The sequence below is a fragment of the Schistocerca nitens genome, chromosome 3 (assembly GCF_023898315.1).
Source record: "Schistocerca nitens isolate TAMUIC-IGC-003100 chromosome 3, iqSchNite1.1, whole genome shotgun sequence".
Taxonomy (NCBI): domain Eukaryota; kingdom Metazoa; phylum Arthropoda; class Insecta; order Orthoptera; family Acrididae; genus Schistocerca; species Schistocerca nitens.
Window position 1 is genome coordinate 621,632,331 of NC_064616.1, and position 22,802 is coordinate 621,655,132.

A 22,802-nucleotide genomic window follows, 5' to 3' on the forward strand; every position below is an offset into this window, starting at 1 on the left:
GGGTAATTTATAAGTGACTAAAACAGCACAATAAACAATCCAAATTTTTCATAAAAAATTTCCCCATTATCCAGTCGAGACTTGTGTACTGTAATACTAATAATATATTTCCTAATACTGACAGACAAGCCCATGTTTCTAAATCCTGATCCATACAGAATCTACTTGTTTCTACATTTCCATATTTATATTAATTTTTTATGAATTTGATAACTCCTTTATCCATATTGGATCTCTGTTAATATGCGGCTAACTTAGGACCACTTAATCAGATTTTCTATCCCCATGATTGTCTAGTATTCAGATAGAAAAGTCACATCAATTCCTTTCTGACTACTAAGTTACTGTAAACAAATTAACACTGCATTTACTTAATTTTTTATCCCCCTAACACTCTGTTGAAGCAAGTTGATTTTAACCTTCTCTCTGTTACTGTAAGATGAACTGGGAGTCTGCCAATTTCATTCCTTCAATACTATCTGTCTGAATTCTGAATTTGAGTTAAAGTTAGTGTCTCACCTGACCCCAACAGCCACACAGATTTGCCTTTGTGTGCTGGTGGACCCCATTATGTTTTCTGCTAATAGATTTCCTAATTTGTCCTTAACACTCCCATTCAGGTGTAGGGCATTGGAAATACAACCCCATCTCCCTACAGCAGCTGCTAGAACAGCACCAATACGAGATCTAACATTCACCTGAAGGAGCCCCCTCAACCCCATATTTACTCACTCACCAGCGACGTCACAGATCAGTTCAGAGTACCGGATATGTACATGAACAAGTGAAGCAATACTAACCCTGTGACTTATCTTAGAAGATAAAAGAAGTGGAAAGCAATGCTTATATAGTTTACAGAAAGCTTTCAACACCGTTGAGTGGAACACATTTTTAGAAATTCTGAATGTAGCAGGGACAAAAGACACAGAGCGGGAGACTACCTACAATTTGTACAAAAATTGATGTGAAATTGTATGAGTCAAAGGACATGAAAGGGAGATAGTAGTTGAGAGAGGAGTGAGACAAAGTAGTGGCCTAGCCTCATCGTTATTAAACCTGTGCTCCAAGCAAGCAATAAAGGAAACCAAGGAAAAATTCTGTAAGGGAATTAAAGGTCAGAGAGGAGAAATGAAAACATTGAGAGTTGTCATTGACACTGACAGAAATACAGACACAGCTAAGGACTTGGAAGATCTGTTGAACAGAATGAACAGTACCTTGAAAGCAGGTTGTAAGATGAGCATCAAATTAAGTTTAGGAAGGGTGATTGAATGTTGTCCAATAAGGTGATGCTCAGTGAATCAGATTAGGAAATGAGACACTAAATGGGCAACAGAACAACCGATGATGCTCAAACTTGAGAGGATATAAAATGTAGACTGGCAATAGTAAGAAAAGCATTTCTGAAAAAAGACAATTTGTTAGCACCAAATATACGAGGGCGTGCTGCAAAGTAATGCTCCTGAATTTTTTTTATGTGAAAACTCTTAAAGGTTTTTAAATAAAACAAATGTTATTACCATTCTATGTCTTTATTCAACATGTCTACATGTCACTGCTAGAGGGCTCCAAATTTTAGCCTGTAATGTGGTGATGTGCAATGTAACTATGTCTGTGCATGAGAAACAGAATGCTGCAGCCAAGTTTTGGATTCAAAGAGTTCATCCACATATGGGGCACCCTATCCTTCAGCATGATGATGCCAGACTGCACATGAGAGCTGCATCATCTGCAACAATCCGATGTCTTGGGTTCACTGTCGTCAATCATCCTCCATAGAGCCCCGACTTGGTCCCATCCAATTTCCATCTGTTTCCAAAACTTAAAGAACACATTCAAGTACTTCATTCTGAGAATGATGAAATGGTGCAGCAAGCAGAGGGGACGTTGTGGCTCCATCAACAAAGTCAAACGCTGAACAGTAATGGTATCAACAAACTGGTCTCTCATTGGGAGGAATGAGTTCATCACCAGAATGACAATATTGAGAAATAAATATGCAGACATGAAGAATAAATCTATAGAATGTTAATACCATTTATTTTATTTAGAAAGCTTTTTACTTTTCATCACATCCTCATGTACGTAAACATTAGGAACTCCTTTCTGGGGGTATTTTGTCTTGTACAGAAGTGAAATATGGATGATAAACAGTTTACATAAGAAGAGAATAGACACTTTCTGAATGTGGCGCTACAAAAGAATGCAAAAGAGTAGATGGGTAAACTGAATAACCAATGAGAAGACACAGAATCAAATTTGGGAAAAAACAAAATGACTGCATAACTTGACTGCCTGAAGACATCACTTCATAAAAGGATGCATAAATGATGAGAGGCAAATGTTAGTAGAAATTGGTATTTCTGTAAAAGGAACAATGTGTGAAGCCTACAGAAACTATCACAGTCCTAACTCAGTAAAGACCTTGCCGAGAACCCTAGTAAATCCTGGTCCTACATAAAATTGCTAAGCAGGTCAAAGGCTTTTATCCAGTTACTCTTTGACCAATCTGGTGTGGCAACAGAGAACAGCAAAAGGAAAGCTGATGTTTTAAATTTCCTGTTTAAGAAATCATTGACAAAGGAGGATTGTACAAAATATTTCCAATTCATCATTGCACAGACTCCTGTATGGAGGACAGAGAAATAGGCATCCCTTGCATAGAAAAGCAACTGAAAGAGCTGAAAACAAATGAATCTCAAGATTCAGATCAAATTCAAATTCAGTTTCACAGAGCTTTCTACAGCATTGGGCCTTATGTAACTTGTATTTATCGTGACTGTCTCACCCAGTATAAAGTCCCAAGCAACTAGAAAAAAAGCACAACTGACTCCTATATATAAGAAGGGTAAAAGAATGGGGCCACCACAAAATTACAGACCAATATCCTTAACATCAGTTTGCTGCAGAATTCTTGAACATATTCTCAGGCTGAATATAATAAATTTCCTTGAGATGGGAAAGCTTGTGTCAACAAATTAGCATGGAGTTAGAAAGAACTCCTCATGTGAAACTCAGCTTGTTTTTTTCTCTCACAATATCCTGTGAATCATTGATGAAGGCCAATAGACAGATTCTGTGAGCATAGTCCTGATCATACAGAATAATTTCACTGATATGTGAGTGGCTCGAAGATTTCTTAAGTAATAGAACATGGTTCATTGTCCCAGACAATGAGTGTTCATCGGAGATACGGGTATTGTCAAGAGTGCCCCAAATATGTGTGATAGGACAGCTCTTATTCTCTGTATACATAAAAGAGCTGACGGACAGGGTGAGCAGCAGTCTACGGCTGCTTGCTGATGACGCAGGCTGCTAGATTTGTTACCAGTAAGTTCAGTCTATACATGATTGTTATGGAGATTCTTTGTGAACTCAAATGGGAATCCCTGGAGGGAAGGTGACATTCTTTTGCAAAACACTTCTGAGAAAATTTAGAGAACCAGTATTTGAAGTTGACTGAAGAATGTTTCTACTGCCACCAATGAACATTTCACATGAAGACCACAAACACAAATAGACAGTCATTTTCCTGCTTTGCTCTCTTTTTGAGTGGAACTGGAAATGAAATGACTAGTAGTGGTACAAGGTACCCTCCGCCATGCACTGTATGACAGCTTGCAGAGTATGTATGTAGATGCAGAGGAGTTGAAAGGATACATTCTGAGGCATCAAGGAATTGTCAGTTTCGTAAGGGAGGAAGAGTGTGAGAAGGGGAGGGGGGGGCTGTAAATGGAGACAAGCCTTAAATACAGTAACCAGGTTCAAATGGCTGCAGGACTAGCAATGAGTCTTGCTCAGGACACACTAGTATAGAGAGCTGCATCACCTCAGTCTTTGGACAGAAGATGACAACGACCATGGCCATGGCCATGGCTATTACCACCACCACCACCACCACCACCACCACCAGAGATAAATAAGCAGAAAATCCCAAGAAAATTTCTGAAATTCTATATCAGAGAGCCATGGAGAAGCTGTATAACACAATATTAAATATGATATCATTTCTTCTTCAGTAGCTAGAGTCAGCACTTAATATCAATGCCACAAATGCTTGCATGCAATGGAAAGTCAGTGAGTTAATGATATGGTTTAATTCTATCAATTGGAAAGCCAATAAAAGGTCACCTTCTATTTATTTTTTACTCGCCTATAGTCAATTTACAGAATGCATTCTTACAACAATGAATTGCAGCTGTAGTATTTGAGTGGTCCTTTTAAACATACCTCCAACTGCTATAAGCAGACATGTATACAATAAGTTCAAAGGTAGATAAAAAATTAAAATCTTTTTTTGTATAATAAAAACGAAAATTACTTCTATAGTGTCACATATATACCTTATAAGAAAATTCAAGAAGTTTTCAATCAGACAGAACACTCATTGAAACTCACCTATGCTGCGCAATGCATGGTACAGTTCATATGTGAAAGGCACAAGAGGAACATCGTCAGAAATTGGAACTATTGCAACTGTTGAAAAATTTCCATGAGAGGGTCGGCTATCAACAGGTACACTTCCATGTGGTCTCTGCCAAGAACCTTTAAATTGTCAGAAAAACGTGATTTAGAGATATTATATTTGCATAGGAATCACATGCAAAATAAGAATAAAATGCAATATAACAATAAAACCAACATTCTGAAGAAGGTTTTGGCCAAAAGCTGGATGTGTAACTGTCTTTTTGTTGTGCCTGTCTGCAACTCAATGTGTCATCTGAACAGTGAACAACAATCTATCCTTTTCCTAATATTGTTGTTTAAGGAGTTAGGCATTTTGACAACTGCTTCACAATATATTTATTCCCTCACAAAGTTTGCTGTAAATAATCCACTGCAGTGTACATAATTACAATACAAGAAGAAAAAAGTGACATTCATTATGCCCCATTAAGATTGACTTTAGCGCAAAAAGGAGTGTGCAATGCTGCAATCAAAATTTTTGATCACTTTCCCTGTGATATAAAATGTCTGACAGACAGCCAAGTAAAATTTGAAAACAAACTGAAAAAGATCCTCCTTCACAATTCCTCATATTCCGTAGAAGAATTTCTATTATTGTAATGCGTAAAATGTGGTGGGCAAGAATTACTAACTCACAACAGTAAATCTTTTCTTTTCTTTTCTTTTCTTTTCTTTTCTTTCTTTCTTAACTCTTAAATGATCAGCATATGGGCATATTTGCAAAATAATTTGTGATGTGAATGTAAAAATACATCAAAGAGTGACAAGCCATGGTGGCTCCTTTTGTTTTCTTCTAATTCATGTTTTCTTTTCTTTTGACATTCTTCCTTATAAGCAGTATAATTTGCATGTTCTGGCTGTCTGTACCTAATGAGCTGAAAGTCAAAGGGCACAAGAAAGAAAATGGGGGTACTTTCAAAAGCACCCCTCACAGTCAAACACTGTATAAAAAATTATCAGTCCCTGTCGTTTTGTCTTCTCCTACTATGTGTGTCAAAATGGAATATCTTACTTCTGTGTCCACATTTCCATGGGGTAATATAAGGGAATTCAAGATGTGACATGTAGTCATGCCAATTTCATAAAATTAAATGTAAGAGAAGCCTTAACAATTTTAAAACATTTTGATACTTTAACTCTATGGATGGTGAGACTCTTTTTGAGGTGTGCGGTTGTCAGTAATTGTCAATATCCCTGTTATCTAAAGCTGTGTCATCTTTTCCAGCTGTAAAACCTTCCATTCATCTGATAAGTAATCTTGTCAGACATCAAATGGCATCATTTTTGCAACTTTTAACATGTTACTGTAGTTTCTGCTCTTTATTCTTTCCCTGAGGTCTAAAACCCTAAAACTTTTCAGTGAGATACTTCATAAGCACTTCTTTTCCATCACATGCTTGGGCTTCCATGTAATGTTTTTGAGCATTCTCCTGCCCTTCCAGTTTACTAAGCTCTTCGCTTACTTGCCTGTTAAAAGCTTGTTGTACAAGAGGAAGCAGATTATCCAATGTGAAGAGTTCATTGCGAGGAACTTCAAATATTCACAGTTTTTCTCAAAGCAAAAACCCTCAAAACACAAGCCAAAAAGTTTCATGGAGAAGACAGCCAAAGTTGCAAAATTCAGTTCTTTTTATTTAAATTATGACCAGTTTCAGGTTTCAGAACCCATTCTGAAATCATTCAAACAGAAAAAAAATGGTGTATTCTGTGATAGCGTGCAAACCATGTTAATTACATACATACTTGTGTCTAACTAAAGTTTGTTGTTGATCGCTGGCACAACAAACATACAAGCCAAAAAGGTTTGAATTATGTTTTCTACTTCTGTATGCAATTTGTGAATCAAAGGTGCTTGGATTTGAAAACATTGTGTGAACCTACTGAATAGACCTGTACAAAAATGAAGTTCAGCTTCCATTGAAGGTTTTTTAAAAGCATTTACAATGGCATTGTAAGATTTGGGCTGTACAGTAGCAGAATTATTTTTTAAAGGTATATGCTTAAGAAAGTAAGATCAAATACTATCCCTCCGTTCCAGAACCTGTTAGGTGAAGTTGCTAAAGTAAGCCACCTTATGGTTGTACGTTTCAAAACCTTGCGATACAGAATATTAAACTTACACACAAATTCCTTCAAATTCTTCCCAGCAAACAGGCTAACCGTCAAACTAATGGCAAATACGGACCAGAAATTTACATGCTCCTTCACCTAAACACTCCAAAGCCTTGACCCTGGTATTACACACTGTATGTTTGTTGCAACTTCTATGTCTGTCTTGTGTCTCCTGGATATCACTATCTAAAAGCCTAAACACTTTTTTATTGAGGTTAGGGTCATTTGATCCCAACATACGGCATTTATTTAGAGACAGGTTGGCTTCAGAATGTGCTTCACACAACTTCTGATGTAATGTTTCACTATCTTATTTGCTGATAGAGAAAGTTCTTAGGTGATTCATTGTTATGCGACACTAACTCTCAGACAAAAATGTAATCTTTAACACTGGTAGTTTCATTCAAATTCAATGTGTAATAAGATGAACATGTTTCTTCTAACATATGTTTCTGGAAATGTAGTGCTTGTCATTAGGTGTCTTATTTTCTCAGACGGAAGCGAAAAATGTTCAGGAATACTACCACGAAACCTCTTCTTAAAAATGTTACAAATATTATTTGATGCACCCATAGACAAATTTAAAATCACCTATTTCATTGTCCACATCAATTCAGTGGTGGTGGAACTATGCTTGGTACTTACCATCCCTATTGTTGGTGTACAAGCCGAACTTTGAGGCTCACATCAGTTACATGCAGGAAACTCAGATCAGAGTTTCGTACATGTAACTGATGAGAGCCACATTTAATTTGAAAGTTACACTTATGTTTTGTTGAGAGTGAGTGGCTAAAAACTGTTTGAAAACCTTTTGTCTCAAAATTAACAGATCAAGAACACACACTGCAAAACAGTTCATTTCCTCTCCCCCCCTCCCCACCCGCTACTTAGCTCTTCCCCAGGCAGATACTTTGCTTTCCAAACTGTCTGTCTTTGCATTTTCTCCATTTTAAAAGTTTATTTTCGAAATTGAACAGAGTATCACAGCAGCAGCTTTGTTACTACAGCAAAATTAGAAGACAGTTTACAAAATCAGAAGCAGTTGTAATAGAGAAATATTTGATGCTAATAACAGCTGCACAAAATAATAAAAAAAAAATTACTCAAAAAAATCAAAAAGAAACAATCAATCTCAAACTTCAGAAGCCCCTCACATTAGAATTTATCTACTACTTTCATTTGAGCAGTATAAAAAGTAAAATAAATGAACATGAATACAGCAACTTGGAAACAATAGTAAGCAGCTTACTTTCTTTTAAAGGAAAATGTCGAAAAAGATGACAATGTTAAAAAAGGCAACTAAAGGTAAGAAAGGTGACTGATTCCTCATCCCGACATCATTAAGAATTATCATACAAATGAAACATTCAATTACACACTATTGTTTGGTGATGAGCCTATGAATGGACACATTAGCATGCAAAAAAGTACACAATAGCAAGTAAACTTCACAAATCAAGAAAAGTAATAAGTGTGTATAAAGATATTTACCCAGTATTCTGTGCCCTAGCAGATGAATCAGTCTTGTTACAACAACAGGATACTTCAGTTTAATTGCATTGAAAAGTCCTTCAGGAAGTTTTGCCAATTCAGAATCACGAACAGCCATAACTGTTGTGCCTCGAGGGGTATGTGTCACCATCTCAACCTGAAAGAAACATTCCTGTTTTTAAAAATGTCTACAACTAATGAAGAGGATAGTAAATTGGCAAATTAATAACATAATTGGAAATGTTTTAGATTTATGATATTATTACAGTGTTGTAACACACTGTTAAAAAAGAACTCTTCATGCAGAACATTCTTATATTTCAAAATGTGTGACATGATTGGTATACTAAATGAATGACCTGATATAACTGTCAGCAGTTCACTACCAACACCTACATAACTAATTATTATTTGAAAAATTTGCACGGATTGACAGTTATGCATCAAACATCAATTACAGCACTTATTTATTGAATTTGGTAACTATGAAAGTGAATTTAAAAATAATGGTAAGTCGCACAACTAATATAGGTCCAGACGGCATTGAATCCTTTATTGGTTCACGACACGTTTCGGGCATCGCCCATCATCAGATGACCTGGTAACAAATAATAAAGAGAAGTGCAAATAATGATATCACACAATACAGCTTTACCAAAGAAATGAGTTTACATAAATATCAAATGAAATTAACTGCACACAATTTTGAAGAACATAATTATATACCATCTAAGATCATAATATGCATTGACAAGAATGTTGAATAATATCCGTACAAATGTCAAGTAAAACATGTGCTGTTGTATACAAGAATTAGACCTAACCAGTAGCTGACTACAGTTATGATGTCAAGGCACCGCTAATGGAGCGATAACGTAAGCTGGTGTCACAAGAGGGTAGCAATTTTGAAGAGGGTAGCAATTTTGATGACATGTAAAACGGAAAAGTTATAAAAATAATAAAAGCTCAATCAGCACTAATGCATATGAAAGTGAATTGTACAACAGTACAAGGCATTCCATTTACAACAACATCATATAGCACCACATTCAGTACGATTTGTTCATAATCTAAGTATAGGCCACCACATCTTATGAAAAGTTAATTAAAACGATTGGCTTTTTTTCTTTTCTGTGCAAGAAAGTCAACAGTAAAACTCAATGCAATTGTGCAGGTTTAATAAACCAACATAGATTTGTGTAAGACATCTGGTATCTGATCTGCCATGGACCCTTAGTATGACAACAAAATATACTTTTCAGTCTCCTTGTTAACTACAACTTTCTTCTCTACTTTATGAAAATTTTTGCTTCCAATCCTCCTAATTGCCATATCAGTGAAACCGTTAGTCACACTGACCTGAACAATCAAGTCAGTTTCCTTCTCAGGCATATCTTTACAGGAATCTAGTCTGGCTATCCAATAAAACACTGATGCAAAAAAAAAAAAAAAATGTACGCTTTTGAGCTGGTGGGTGGCATGAATCCTGTAATGTAATCAAATTTGTAGCCATTGGCTTATGATATATCTCAGTTTTAACAGTATGTCCTATTTTGGTGATTTGTAAGTCCAAAAAATTAATTGAACCCTCTACTTCAATTTCATGAGGGAACTTCACATTTCTATCAGAGGACTTAAGAATATTTGCCATTACCTGCATGTCATTTTCATTAACCGATAATATTATGAAAATGTCGTTGAATTACAAATCACCAGAATAGGTCATACTGTTAAAATTGAGATATACTGTAAGCCAATGGCTTCAAATTTGACTATACTGCAAGATTCATGACACTCGCCAGGTTCAAAAGGGTAAATTTTTTACTTCAATGGTTCTTTCAATTTTTCCTAGTACAGGAAAGTAGCACACTGACATATAAGGTTTTTATAGACCAAGATAAATTTAATGAAATAAAAACTTTTCCTATAAAGAATGGTCTTTCTGATCATGATGAACAGCTAATTACTACAGTATATGACATAGCTTGATGCAGTAACGCAAAACAGTCCTCCAAAATAGAATGTTTAATTAATGACTTAACAATTGCAAATTTTAGAGAAAGCTTGCAACAGTTAGATTGGGATGAGGTGTGCAGGTAACCTGTTGTTAATTTAAAATTTAACCTATTTCATGGTACCTTTGTAAGTATATTTGGAAACAGTTTCCCCAAGAAAATAGTGAAACATAACTGTAAGAAACCTTCTAAAAAGCCGTGGCTCACTTAAGGGACAAAAATATCTTGTAAACAGAAAGGGAAAATGTATCTTATACCTAGGAGTAATGATCCAGAAACAGTCAAACATTATAAAAACTGCTACATTGTATTTTAAAAAAAATGAATAAAAAGGTTATTAAGAAGTCCAGAAGTACATGTATTATGTCTGAAGTTATCCCCTCTAATAATAAAATTAAAACAAATTGGAATATTGTTAAAAGGGAAATGGGGCACATGAGGGCTCAGGAAGAGTGCATTATTAGAAAATGCAAGGATGTATGTGGAAGAGGCAATTCTTATTCAACTTGATAAAACTGAAATTCAACCCACCTCTTCTCCTGAAATTAGGAAAATAATAAATTCACCCAAAAGTAAATGATGGCATGGAATTGATGCCATTCCCAACAAAGTACTAAAAGCTTGTTTCCAACAGTAAGCAGGATTTTCAGCCACATATGTAGGAGCTCACTGAAACAGGGCATTTATCTAGATAGATTGAAATATGCATTTGTTAAACCATTGCATAAAAATGGGGATAGGTCTGATGCAGACAGCTACCGCCCAATCTCACATCTGACAACTTTGTCCAAAATTCTCAAAAAACTAATGTATTCACAAGTAGCTTCACATATTTGTAAAAATAAAGTACCAAAAAAAGGTCAACTTGGTTTTCAGAAAGTCATTTCAAAAGAAAAAGCTATATATGTTTCCACTGATCAAATATTAAATGCTCTGAATAATGGATCACCATCCACTGGGATTTTTTGTGGTCTCTAGGCTTTTGATTGTGACTCATGAAATTCTTCTATATATGCTTAATTATTGTGGTATGAGTGGGACAGTGCACAAATGGTTTAATGCATATTTAACTGGAAGAATACAGAAGATTCAAATTAACAGTACAAATACACAGTAATTAGCCAAGGAAATTGTAAATAATGTCCTACAGAAAATTATTAAGTGGTTCTCTGCAAATAGACTCTCACTAAATTTTGAGAAAACACAGTATATGCAGTTCCATTCAGTAAATGGCATAACACCATTGCTAAATACAGACTTTGAACGTAAGTCTGTTGTTAAGGCAGAATATTCAAAATTTCTGGACGTGTACACTGATGAAAGTATGAATTGCAAGAAACAAATTGATGATCTGCTGACATGTTTGAATTCAGCTACTTATGCTACTGGTGTTATTGCAAATTTTGGTGATAAACATATCAGTAAATTAGCCTACTATGTCTATTTTCATTAACTGCTTTCATACGGCATCATATTTTGTGGTAATTCATCATTAAGTGAAAAGTATTAATTGCACAGAAGTGTGTAATCAGAATAATACTTTTAGCTGCCCATCATCATCTTGCAGATATTTATTTAAGGAATTAGGGATATTCACATTGCCTCCAGAATACATATATGCATTTATGAAATTCGTTATTAATAACCCATCCCAGTTCAAAAATAAGAGGAAAGTGCATAGCTACAACACTAGAAGCAAGGATGATCTTCACTATTCTGGGTTAAATCTGACTCTGGGACAGAAAGGGGTGCATTATGCTGCCACAAAAGTCTTTGGTCATTTACCAAATAGCACGAGAAGTCTGACAGATTGCCAACCAGAATTTAAAAAGAAATTAAAGGAATTTATGAATGACAACTTATCCTATTCACTAGATGAATTTTTAGATATGCAGTAGGGAACCAATATTAATGTAATGTAATTTTGCTTAGCTAAGCTAGGTTTCTGTAATGATGTGACTTAGAAGAAAACATACTTGATTGTTCAGGTCAGTGTGACTAACGGTTTCACTGATTGGCAATTAGGAGGATTGGAAGAAAAAGTTTCATCAAGTAGAGAAGAAAGTTGTAGTTAATGAGGAGACTGAAAAGTATATTTTGTTGTCATACTACTGGTCAATGGCAGATCGGATACCAGATTTCTTACCCAAATCTAATATTACAGAAGGTTTTTGAATGGATAATAAACTGGGTAAATTGCTGCAACACAAGTTATGACTACCACTGTATAAATACAGTAATGCAGGTGTCTAAGATTTTCTGCAGTTCATGTAAGAAATATTATGTCTGGCGAAGTGGATGGGGGTTTCAGATTAGATTTTGAGAACATGGACATGCAAGTAGTGGAAGTGTGTTAGTTACAACATTTAAAGGAGAACCAACATCATCTTAAAAACATTGTAGATGACATGTCCATTTTGCATTTTATTAATAAAGGAATATTACTGGGCATTTTAGAAGAAATTGAAACATAAGTGAGTGATCCAGAGCTTACAATAAATGAGCATATTTCAGGCAGTCATAGATAATTCTTTGATTTTTTTCAACAAGTTACTTGTGGCTAGGAAGAAACAGTAAGACTCCCTATCCAGTTATTCTTTCTTTTAACTACCTATATGACTAATGGAATTTTTAATGAGCACATGTAATTTTATTAGCAAACTGTTTTTCTTATGTCATATTGCAAATTTAAAGATGACATGTAACAGTATACTTGGTTTATGAAACCTGCACTATTGCATTGAGTTTTACTGTTGACTTTCTTGCACAACTGTGCTGGTAAAAATGAAATAATTTTTAATTAAGTATGTTTTCTTAAAAAGACAATCATTTTAATTAACTTTGTATCGGATGTGGTGCCCTACACTTAGATGATGAACAAATCATACTGAATGTGGTGCTATATGATGTTATTGTGAATAGAATGCCTTGTACTATTGTACGGTTTTTATGATTCATCTTCATACACATTACTGCTGATTGAGCTTTTATTATTTTTATTTAACATTTCCATTTTACATGTCATCAGAAATGCTACCCTCTAGTGATACCAGCTTATGATATGGCTCCATTAGCAGTGCCTTGGCATTATAACTGTAGTCAGCTACTGGTTAGCTCTAATTCTTGTATACGACAGCACATGTTTTACTTGACATTTGTACGGACATTATTCAACATCCTTGTCAATGCATATTATGACCTTAGATGGTATATAATTATGTTCTTCAAAATTGTGTACAGTTAATTTCATTTGGTATTTATGTAAACTCATTTCTTTGGTATAGTTGTATTGTGTGATATCATTATTTGCACTTCTCTTTATAACCAAAGAAAAATTCAGAGTAGGTATTAAAATCCATGGAGAAGAAATAAAAACTTTGAGGTTCGCCGATGACATTGCAATTCTGTCACAGACAGCAAAGGACTTGGAAGAGCAGTTGAATGGAATGGATAGTGTCTTGAAAGGAGGATATAAGATGAACATCAACAAAAGCAAAACAATGGAATGTAGTCAAATTAAGTTGGGTGACGCTGAGGGAATTAGATTAGGAAATGAGACGCTTAAAATAGTAAAGGAGTTTTGCTATTTGAGGAGCAAAATAACTGAGGATATAAAATGTAGACTGGCAATGGCAAGGAAATCGTTTCTGAAGAAGAGAAATTTGTTAACATCGAGTATAGATTTAAGTGTCAGGAAGTCGTTTCTGAAAGTATTTGTATGGAGTGTAGCCATGTATGGAAGTGAAACATGGACGATAACCAGTTTGGACAAGAAGAGAATAGAAGCTTTCGAAATGTGGTGCTACAGAAGAATGCTGAAGATTAGATGGGTAGATCACATAACTAATGAGGAGGTATTGAATAGAACTGGGGAGAAGAGAAGTTTGTGGCACAACTTGACTAGAAGAAGGGATCGGTTGGTAGGACATGTTCTGAGGCATCAAGGGATCACCAATTTAGTATTGGAGGGCAGCGTGGAGGGTAAAAATCATAGAGGGAGACCAAGAGATGAATACACTAAGCAGATTCAGAAGGATGTAGGTTGCAGTAGGTACTGTGAAATGAAGAAGCTTGCACAGGATAGAGTAGCATGGAGAGCTGCATCAAACCAGTCTCAGGACTGAAGACGACGACGACGACGACGACGACGACGACGACGACGACGACGACCACAACAACAACAACAACAACAACAACATGCAAATATATGTCAAAATCAACTTTTATAAGTCTCAGCCTGATTGGAGCAATATTTTGGACAGAAACAATGCTTTTAGGAAAATTGAAGGCGTTAAATATTAGACTCCGAAATACGAAAATTAGTGCGATGCTTCAGTTTGATATAAAAAACATTACTTATGTGGCCCCATTAAGCTACCTCTAACAGTTTTCAAGCAATGGACTAAAAACTAAATTTGGAACAAAAACGTCCATATTTGTAATAGATTAAGCATCATTTATATTAATTATAGGAATTTCTGATTACAGTAATTGATTACATCCATTAAATAATAGAGCTATAACAAATTTCAAGACTTTGATATAAATACCAACGAATACAAAGTCTCTTAAAGTTGTAGTTCAGAGGTAATATTCTACTGTCGGATCCACTCTAAAATTTCTAGCCGGAAAAATTTTAAATGCAGTCGAGCTGAAACTTTTTCTATGATTAAACCCCACTCATATACAGATTACAAAGACTGTAAATTGATTCATGATGGAGTTATTAAAATATGTGTGTCCACGGAAGTGGACATTTAGATGCTGCTACATGGGCTTAGAGCAGATGATGGCAGATGTTCCACTTGGCTGTCTGCTGTGCCCATATATAAATACAGCCTGAGAGACAGTGACACTACACTTTGCACCCTACTATCATATGGTCCACGTCAGTCAAACACCGGCTTACAAGGTGCCTTGGGTTGTTACTAAATGCGTGTTTGATAAGAGTAGAAAGTGAAATTGCGAGGACTGTACATTGTCGTGGATCATTTAGAATTCTCAAAAAAGACACCACTTCTCACTCTGTCCACATCAGTCAAACACCGGCAACACTGTGTCTCAGACAACGTCACAGCCTGGCTGCTGCTAAATGTATGTTTTCGGTACAAATAGGAAGTGAACTCGCGAGGACTATGCACCATCCTCCATCACTTAGCTTTCACAGAAATAACTGTTTGTGTGCCACCTGTAATGTTGACAAAACTGCATGCAAGTGGTGAGATTATTTTCCTCTTTTGTGGAGCGCAATTAACTTTGATTATTAGAAGTCAGGGTGAAAGACCATTTAATGGGAACTTACGGTAGAGATCGCCTCTGAACTGATCATAGTTCTGTTTATGATAGAGACATAATAATAATAATAATAATAATAATAATAATAATAATAAGGAAGGAAGGAAGTCAAAGACATGTGGCATCAGGATAAAGTTGACATCATACCAATTATACTATCAACTACAGGAGTCACACCACACAATATCCACCAGTACATTAATGCAATACAGCTACATCCAAACATATATATACAACTACAGAAATCCGTAATTATTGATACATGTTCAATTACCCGAAAGTTCCTAAATGCAATATAACACATACCGTACAGTTAATAGGAAGTGACGCTTGATCAAGGTCCGCGTCACTTTCCATTCTTAACCAGACTTAACGTCTGAGAAAGTAAAGAAATAATAATAATAATAATAATAATAATAATAATAATAATAATAATAACTATTATTATTATTATTATTATTATATCATCAGGAATGTTACTATGTTTGTGTGTGTGTGAACTTTTACTAAATATATTAACCAGTTAGACGTCAAAACTTTTATCTATAATCATGCACCCATGTATCTCACTCATTTGTGTGCTCAGGTGAGCCCTTTAAGTATTTGTTACTTCAATCTAAACTTGTAAAAGGAGACGAATATAAGAATCTGTGTTGGCATACTGATTTTGTCTGACAATTGTGTAAACTTGAAACATAGCAAGGTGGAATCACTCCAGATGCTATCATTCTGCTTCTTTAGATAAGTGACTTCTTTCCTTGTCTTTGGCTAATTCTACTCATGCAAGTATTCTATAAACCATGTGTACACAAAATTGCTAAGTTCTTATTTATGTAGTATTTTATGTATCTCATTATTTACCATACAGTTTGCAGTCTTATGATTTAGTTTTGCCTAAAAACTAATTGATTAAGAAATCTTGATAACTGAAATTGTTACAACAGCATGTAATAGCGAAATTAGTGTGAGTTATTTAATAACTTTAAGGGGATTGACACAGCTCATTAGAAACCCTTAATTTCACTCTTTGCAGTACTCTGTTTCATTTTTCCAAAAACACATCTTAGGAAATATTCATAATGAAAGTCTGACCACACCCAAAATTACTTTTACACAAAGCTAGATGATACCATGGCACGAGTTCCTGAACTCAATAGATCATTTCACTAGATCATTTTTTGAATTGGATATAATAAGACAATTTCAGGAAGATGTGAGAGATGCCATATGTCTTCATAAATGAGCAATTGCACTCTCCAAATAAGCCCAGTGACTACTAGTCACACTGTAACAGAAAATTTCATTTGCATTACTACCGCCACCATCATCCAGGATCCATCGTTCTCCCATCACTGAAAGGAACTGTTGGGACCTCAGTTTACCCTTCTTACACCATCAGTGATGCATGTTTTATGAGCTCCTTCCCTACAAATTTCTCAAGCTGGCTGTCCCAAACATACTAGTTTCATATGGCCAAACTTCTGGTACTTTAGAAACTAGTTTCAGTAAATATGGTGTGTACTGTAAAATATGAGTCATAGTCTTCATCATCATCATCATCATCATCATCATCATCGGCATGACAGTCTTTTGTGAGCCTTAGCCTTTTCTAGAAGATTATTCCATTCTTCACTATTTAGTACTGAACTACTCCAGTTCTGAATGCCAGTTTTCCATATGTTCTCTCTGACACCTTCCTCCCACTTTAGCTTTGGTCTACCAACTCTCCTCATTACTGGCACTGTGCTGAAATCTTAACCATTATGTTGCTTGCTCTCAGTACATGTCCTGCACATTTCAGCCTTTTAGTCTCAATGTAACGGATAAGATCTTGCTGAAAACCCAAGGAAATTCTGGTCTTACGTAAAATCGGTAAGTGGGTTGAAGGCTTCCATCCAGTCACTCACTGATCAGTCTGGCCTGGCAACGGAAGACAGCAAAACGAAAGCTGAAATTTTAAATTTAGCATTTGAGAAATCTTTCATGCAGTAGGATCGTACAAACATACCGCTGTTTGAGTCTCGTACAGATTCCCATATGGAGGACATAGTGACAGACATCCCCGGGGTTGTGAAGCAGCTAAATGGGTTGAAAATAAATAAATCGCCAGGTCCTGATGGGATTCCAATTCGGTTTTACAGAGAGTACTCTACTGCATTGGCTCCTTACTTAGCTTGCATTTATCGCGAATCTCTTGCCCAACGTAAAGTGCAGAGCGACTGGAAAAAAGCGCAGGTGACGCCTGTATATAAGAAGGGTAGAAGGACGGATCCTCAAAATTACAGACCAATATCCTTAACATCGGTTTGTTGCAGGATTCTCAAACATATTCTCAGTTCAAATATAATGAATTTCCTTGAGACAGAGAAGTTACTGTCCATGCATCTGCACGGTTTTAGAAAGCATCGCTCCTGCAAAACGCAACTCGCCCTTTTTTCACATGATATCTGGCGAACCATGGATGAAGGGTATCAGACAGATGCCATATTCCTTGACTTTCGGAAAGCGTTTGACTCGGTGCCCCACTGCAGGCTCCTAACTAAGGTACAAGCATATGGGATTGATTCCAAAATATGTGAGTGGCTTGAAGACTTCTTAAGTAATAGAACCCAGATGTTGTCCTCAATGGTGAGTGTTCAGCGGAGGTGAGGGTATCATCTGGAGTGCCCCAGTGAAGTGTGGTAGGTCTGCTGTTGTTTTCTATCTACATAAATGATCTTTTGGATAGGGTGGATAGCAATGTGCAGCTGTTTGCTGATGATGCTGTGGTGTACGGGAAGGTGTCGTCGTTGACTGACTGTAGGAGGATACAAGATTACTTGGACAGGATTTGTGACTCGTGTAAAGAATGGCAGCTAACTCTAAATACAGATAAATTTAAATTAATGCAGATGAATAAGAAAAAGAATCCTGTAATGTTTGAATACTCCATTAGTAGTGTGGCACTTTACACAGTCACGTCAGTTAAATATTTGGGCGTAACATTGTAGAGCGATATGAAGTAGGACAAGCATGAAATGGCAGTTGTGGGGAAGGCAGATAGTCGTCTTCGATTCATTGGTAGAATTTTGGGAAGATGTAGTTCACCTGTAAAGGAGACCGCTTATAAAACACTAATGCGACCTATTCTTGAGTACTGCTCGAGCGCTTGGGATCCCTATCAGGTCGGATTGAGGGAGGACATAGAAGCAATTCAGAGGCGGGCTGCTAGATTCGTTACTGGTAGGTTTGATCATCACTTGAGTGTTACGGAAATGCTTCAGGAACTTGGGTGGGAGTCTCTAGAGGAACGGAGGCGTTCTTTTCGTGAAGTGCTACTGAGGAAATTTAGAGAACCAGCATTTGAGGCTGACTGCAGTGCAATTTTACTGCTGCCAACTTATACTTCACAGGAAGACCACAAAGATAAGATGAGAGAGATTAGGGCTTGTACAGAGGCATATAGGCAGTCATTTTTCCCTCGGTCTGTTTGGGAGTGGAACAGGGAGAGAAGATGCTAGTTGTGGTACGAGGTACCCTCCGCCACGCGCCGTATGGTGGATTGCGGAGTGTGCATGTAGATGTAGATATGATACAGATTATATAATTCATAGTTGAATCTCCTCCTCCAGATACCATTTTATTCTACTGTCTCAACAACTGTCTCAAGATCTTTCCTGAAATATACCCATCGCTTTTCATCAAATTTTGTTAATGTTTATATTTCAGCATCATACGATAGCAGTGGCTTTAGTTTTCCAGAAAGCAAGTTGGGTTTCAGATGTTTTCTGAGGGCACTGTAGCACTTATTGGCAGACAATATTCATTCTCGGATTTCAGAGCTGACATTCTTCTTAGCGTGTAATTCTCATCCAAGGTAAACTAACTAACTAAAGTGAAACTACACATGACATCAAACTTATATGAAACAGTTTCTCTGAATGGGGGCTCATTTCAATAATCTTTAACAGCTGTGGGGATATATTTAATTTTCCCTCCATTTATCTGTAGGTTCATCTTCCTAGTAGCTCTTTCAAGGCTTGTAATTGTATCGGTATCATCTGTATATGCCAGTACCTGAACTGATTTACACAGAATAGTTCCCTTTGTATTGATGTCTGCATCTGTTTTTCCATGGCTATATTAAACAGAAGGCAGGATAATGTCTCCCTGCCTTACTCCATTTTTTATGGTCACAAAACTTGATAGTATTTTCTGTTTTTAACTTGACTCTGGCTGTTTTCCATAGTAGCTTTCACTAAGGCAATCAGTTTATTAGGAAACTCTAACTCTTCCATTGCTATATACAGCTCACTTCTGTCTACATCGTTGCAGACTTATCTGAAGTCTTTGCAAAATATGAGTACTTACGTGTTAAATATTAGTATGGGGGCAACTGCTTTAACAACTTCCTCATACACTCTTTTCATTATTTTCTGGATTTGCTACATTTTTTTCCATTTTTCCAGTTCTCTCTGCAGCTTTGGAATTAATAGTACTTTATGATCAATACAAGGGGCAGTTGAAAAGTTTCTAGCCTGAGATAGTTACCATAATGTCTCGCACAAACACCACCACCCACTTTTATGGTGACCCTTTGTCAGTATGCAATCTTCATTAGTTTTTCTGCTAGGGTGTGTTGTGTACCGCAGTGTAAGCAAAATGGTGAATACAGAGAGAATCAAGAACTTTGCTGTGACTGAATATCTTCATTGAAGGGAATGACACCAAGGAAGTTACGGAGGGCATGTGGAGTACACTTAAGGACAGTGCTCCGTCTTTTGCAACAGTGAAAAACTGGGTGTCCAACTTCAAACATGGAAGAACGAGTGTGGAAGATGCAGCAAGGTGCAGAAGGCCTGTCACCATTGCCACTGACTGCAATTCACAATATGATTTTGCAGGATCGTTGAACGGCGTTGCAGCACATTGAAACCACATTTGGAATTAATTTCCCATGGGGATGCTCATGACATTGTTGTGGATATTTTGGGAATGTGGAAAGTTTCATTTCAGTGGGTTTCGAAAGACTTGTATGCAGATCACAGATGGGAGCGTGTGCAGTGTTGTGAAGAAATCGTCCACAAATTTGAAGCAGATGAAGGCAGCTCTCTTGCAAGATATGTGACAATGGACAAAATGTGACTTCACCACTTTGATCCTGAGACAAAACATCAACATTCTTCATCCCGTACCCCAAAAAAATTCCAAGTGCAAAAATCAGCCAGTACGGTGATGGCATCAGTCTTCTGGAATGCAAAGGGCTAATTATGGTGGATTACTTGCAAAAGTGCGTAACTATCAATGCATCATACTACTGCACCCTTCTAAACCATATGAGAGAAGAGATAAAGAAAAAAAGGCGTGGAAAATTGGTGTGTGGAGTTCTTTTGCATCAGGACAAAGCACCAGTACACAAAGCCCTCACCACACCGGAAACTCTGCATGACTAAAGGTTCGAATTGTTACGTCATCTGTCATATTCTCCAGATTTGGCTCTTCCAGACTTTTTTCTTTTCCCAAACCTAAAAAAAAGACCTCAAAGGACAACAGTTTGACAATGATGATGGAATGGTTGATGCTGCGAATGCTTGGTTGAACTCGAAATCGAAGACCTTTCATTTGAATGGTTTGCAGAAGTTATCCGAGTGTGCCCGCAAGTGTATTAGTGTACATGGGTATTAAATTGAAAAATAAATTGATATTATGTCCTGTGAGTATCTAGAGATGAAGTTTTCCAGTCATGGATATCCCACATGAATGAGTGAGCCATAACAACTGCTAGGTGTCAACAAATGAGCATTTTACATGCACATTCATTTCCCTTCTTTCGCACTTTGCTCAACTTGAGGCCCCCACCACCCACCCATGTTAAAGAAGTTTCTACTACCCTCATAATTCAGGCTGTTGAGCCAAAATCCTGGTCTCTAATGCACAAGGTTCCATTGCCATGTTCAAAGTTTCTCACTGGCACACACAAGAGCACACGCGTGAACACCCCCCCCCCCCCCCCGCCACACACACACACACACACACACACACACACACACACACACACACACACACAGAGAGAGAGAGAGAGAGAGAGAGAGAGAGAGAGAGAGAGAGAGAGAGAGAGAGAGCGAGAGCACTTACAATAGCAGAAGATGGGGATGATGCTGATCACCTCTCAACTTGAGGGCTCCAAATTGGCCAAAACTAAACAGAGTTATATTATTTGAGGTGCTTGTCATTTGGACCTAACAAGAGAAACCATGCAGTTTTAAAAATGCTACAGAAATGATGAACTACTTCTTCTCTTCCTTGAACACAATACTTCCCACATCTAATAAAAACTACTAATTCTAAATCTGACTGTGTGACAAAAAACGCTCTCAAGTAGTTTTACCCAACTACCAGTGAACACAGAATACAAATTTTCCATTTACAATATACAGTACTGCAGAGAAGATAATATTTACTGCAGAAATCTTAATATGTGATGGAAGCAAGGAGGCAAGAAAGGTTAGAGGATTAGGGTTTTATGCCACATTGTAGACACTGTCTTTAGATATGGAACACTAGTTTGAATTGGACAAGGGTAGGAAAGAAATCACAGGCCCCTTTTTTGCTCTTCAAAGGAGCCATCCCAGATTTCATCTTAAATGCTTTCACGAAACTATGGAAAATCAAAATCTGGATGGCTGGGATTTGAAACCAGCTGCTTCTAAATGTAAGTCCTGTGTCTCTTCCAGTGCACTAATTCACTGCTTTGCTCGGCTCAGTGCCATGTGCAACATAGATATGATGTGTTGTTACTTTAACAGCAATTCCTCAAGTATTAGAGCATTGAAGTGTGAACTGCAAACTTAATACCTGCTTTTCCCAGAATTTCCAATGAGACCAGACTGCAGACAGAACAAGCAAAAATACTTGGCATCTGAACATATGGCCTCCCACCATGGCCGCAATGGTGCAGACTTCATACAGAACCCTCACAAGGTGTGGAGCAAACCAAAAAGTTATCACCTAGACTCCCATTGTCACCATGTTTATGGACAATGTACAGAACAGCCCGATGCAAGGAAATTAACTAAATATGGAACATCAAGTCTCCCAAATCATTCAAGTAGAGCAGACCACACTGGGGAACACATGGGTGACTAGAGGCAGACACATCATACTGAAGTATATAATCATGAGGCACCTCACTGACATTTCAGTAGCACCTGTGGATGGGAATGAGCTTTCACTGAAATACTGAGCCAGCAAGATGCTCACACCCAGCTACTTTCCCAAGGATTACCGTTGCAGTTACAATGTAAGGGAAAACTGAGAATTAACGCGTAAAAATATATATATATATATATATATATATATATATATATATATATGAAAGATTAGATTGATGAATTAAAAAGCAAAAAAAAGGGATGAATGGACAGCAGTATTGATGACAGGGGC

General features: G+C 36.8%; 1 protein-coding gene across 6 annotated transcripts in view; it reads right to left on the reverse strand.

Moving 5' to 3' along the window:
• Positions 1 to 22,802, reverse strand: part of LOC126248562 (neuropathy target esterase sws) — a 228,076-nt gene that overhangs the window by 96,234 nt on the left and 109,040 nt on the right. For all 6 annotated transcript variants that reach the window (XR_007545508.1, XR_007545507.1, XM_049949654.1 and 3 more), the window contains exons 15-16: positions 8,071 to 8,227; positions 4,399 to 4,545 (exon numbers count right to left, since the gene is read on the reverse strand). Coding sequence is in view for 4 of the 6 variants with exons in the window: in XM_049949654.1 (XP_049805611.1) it covers positions 4,399 to 4,545; positions 8,071 to 8,227 (304 nt within the window). In the remaining 2 variants the exon portion in view is untranslated. The remainder of the gene's footprint in view (positions 1 to 4,398; positions 4,546 to 8,070; positions 8,228 to 22,802) is intronic.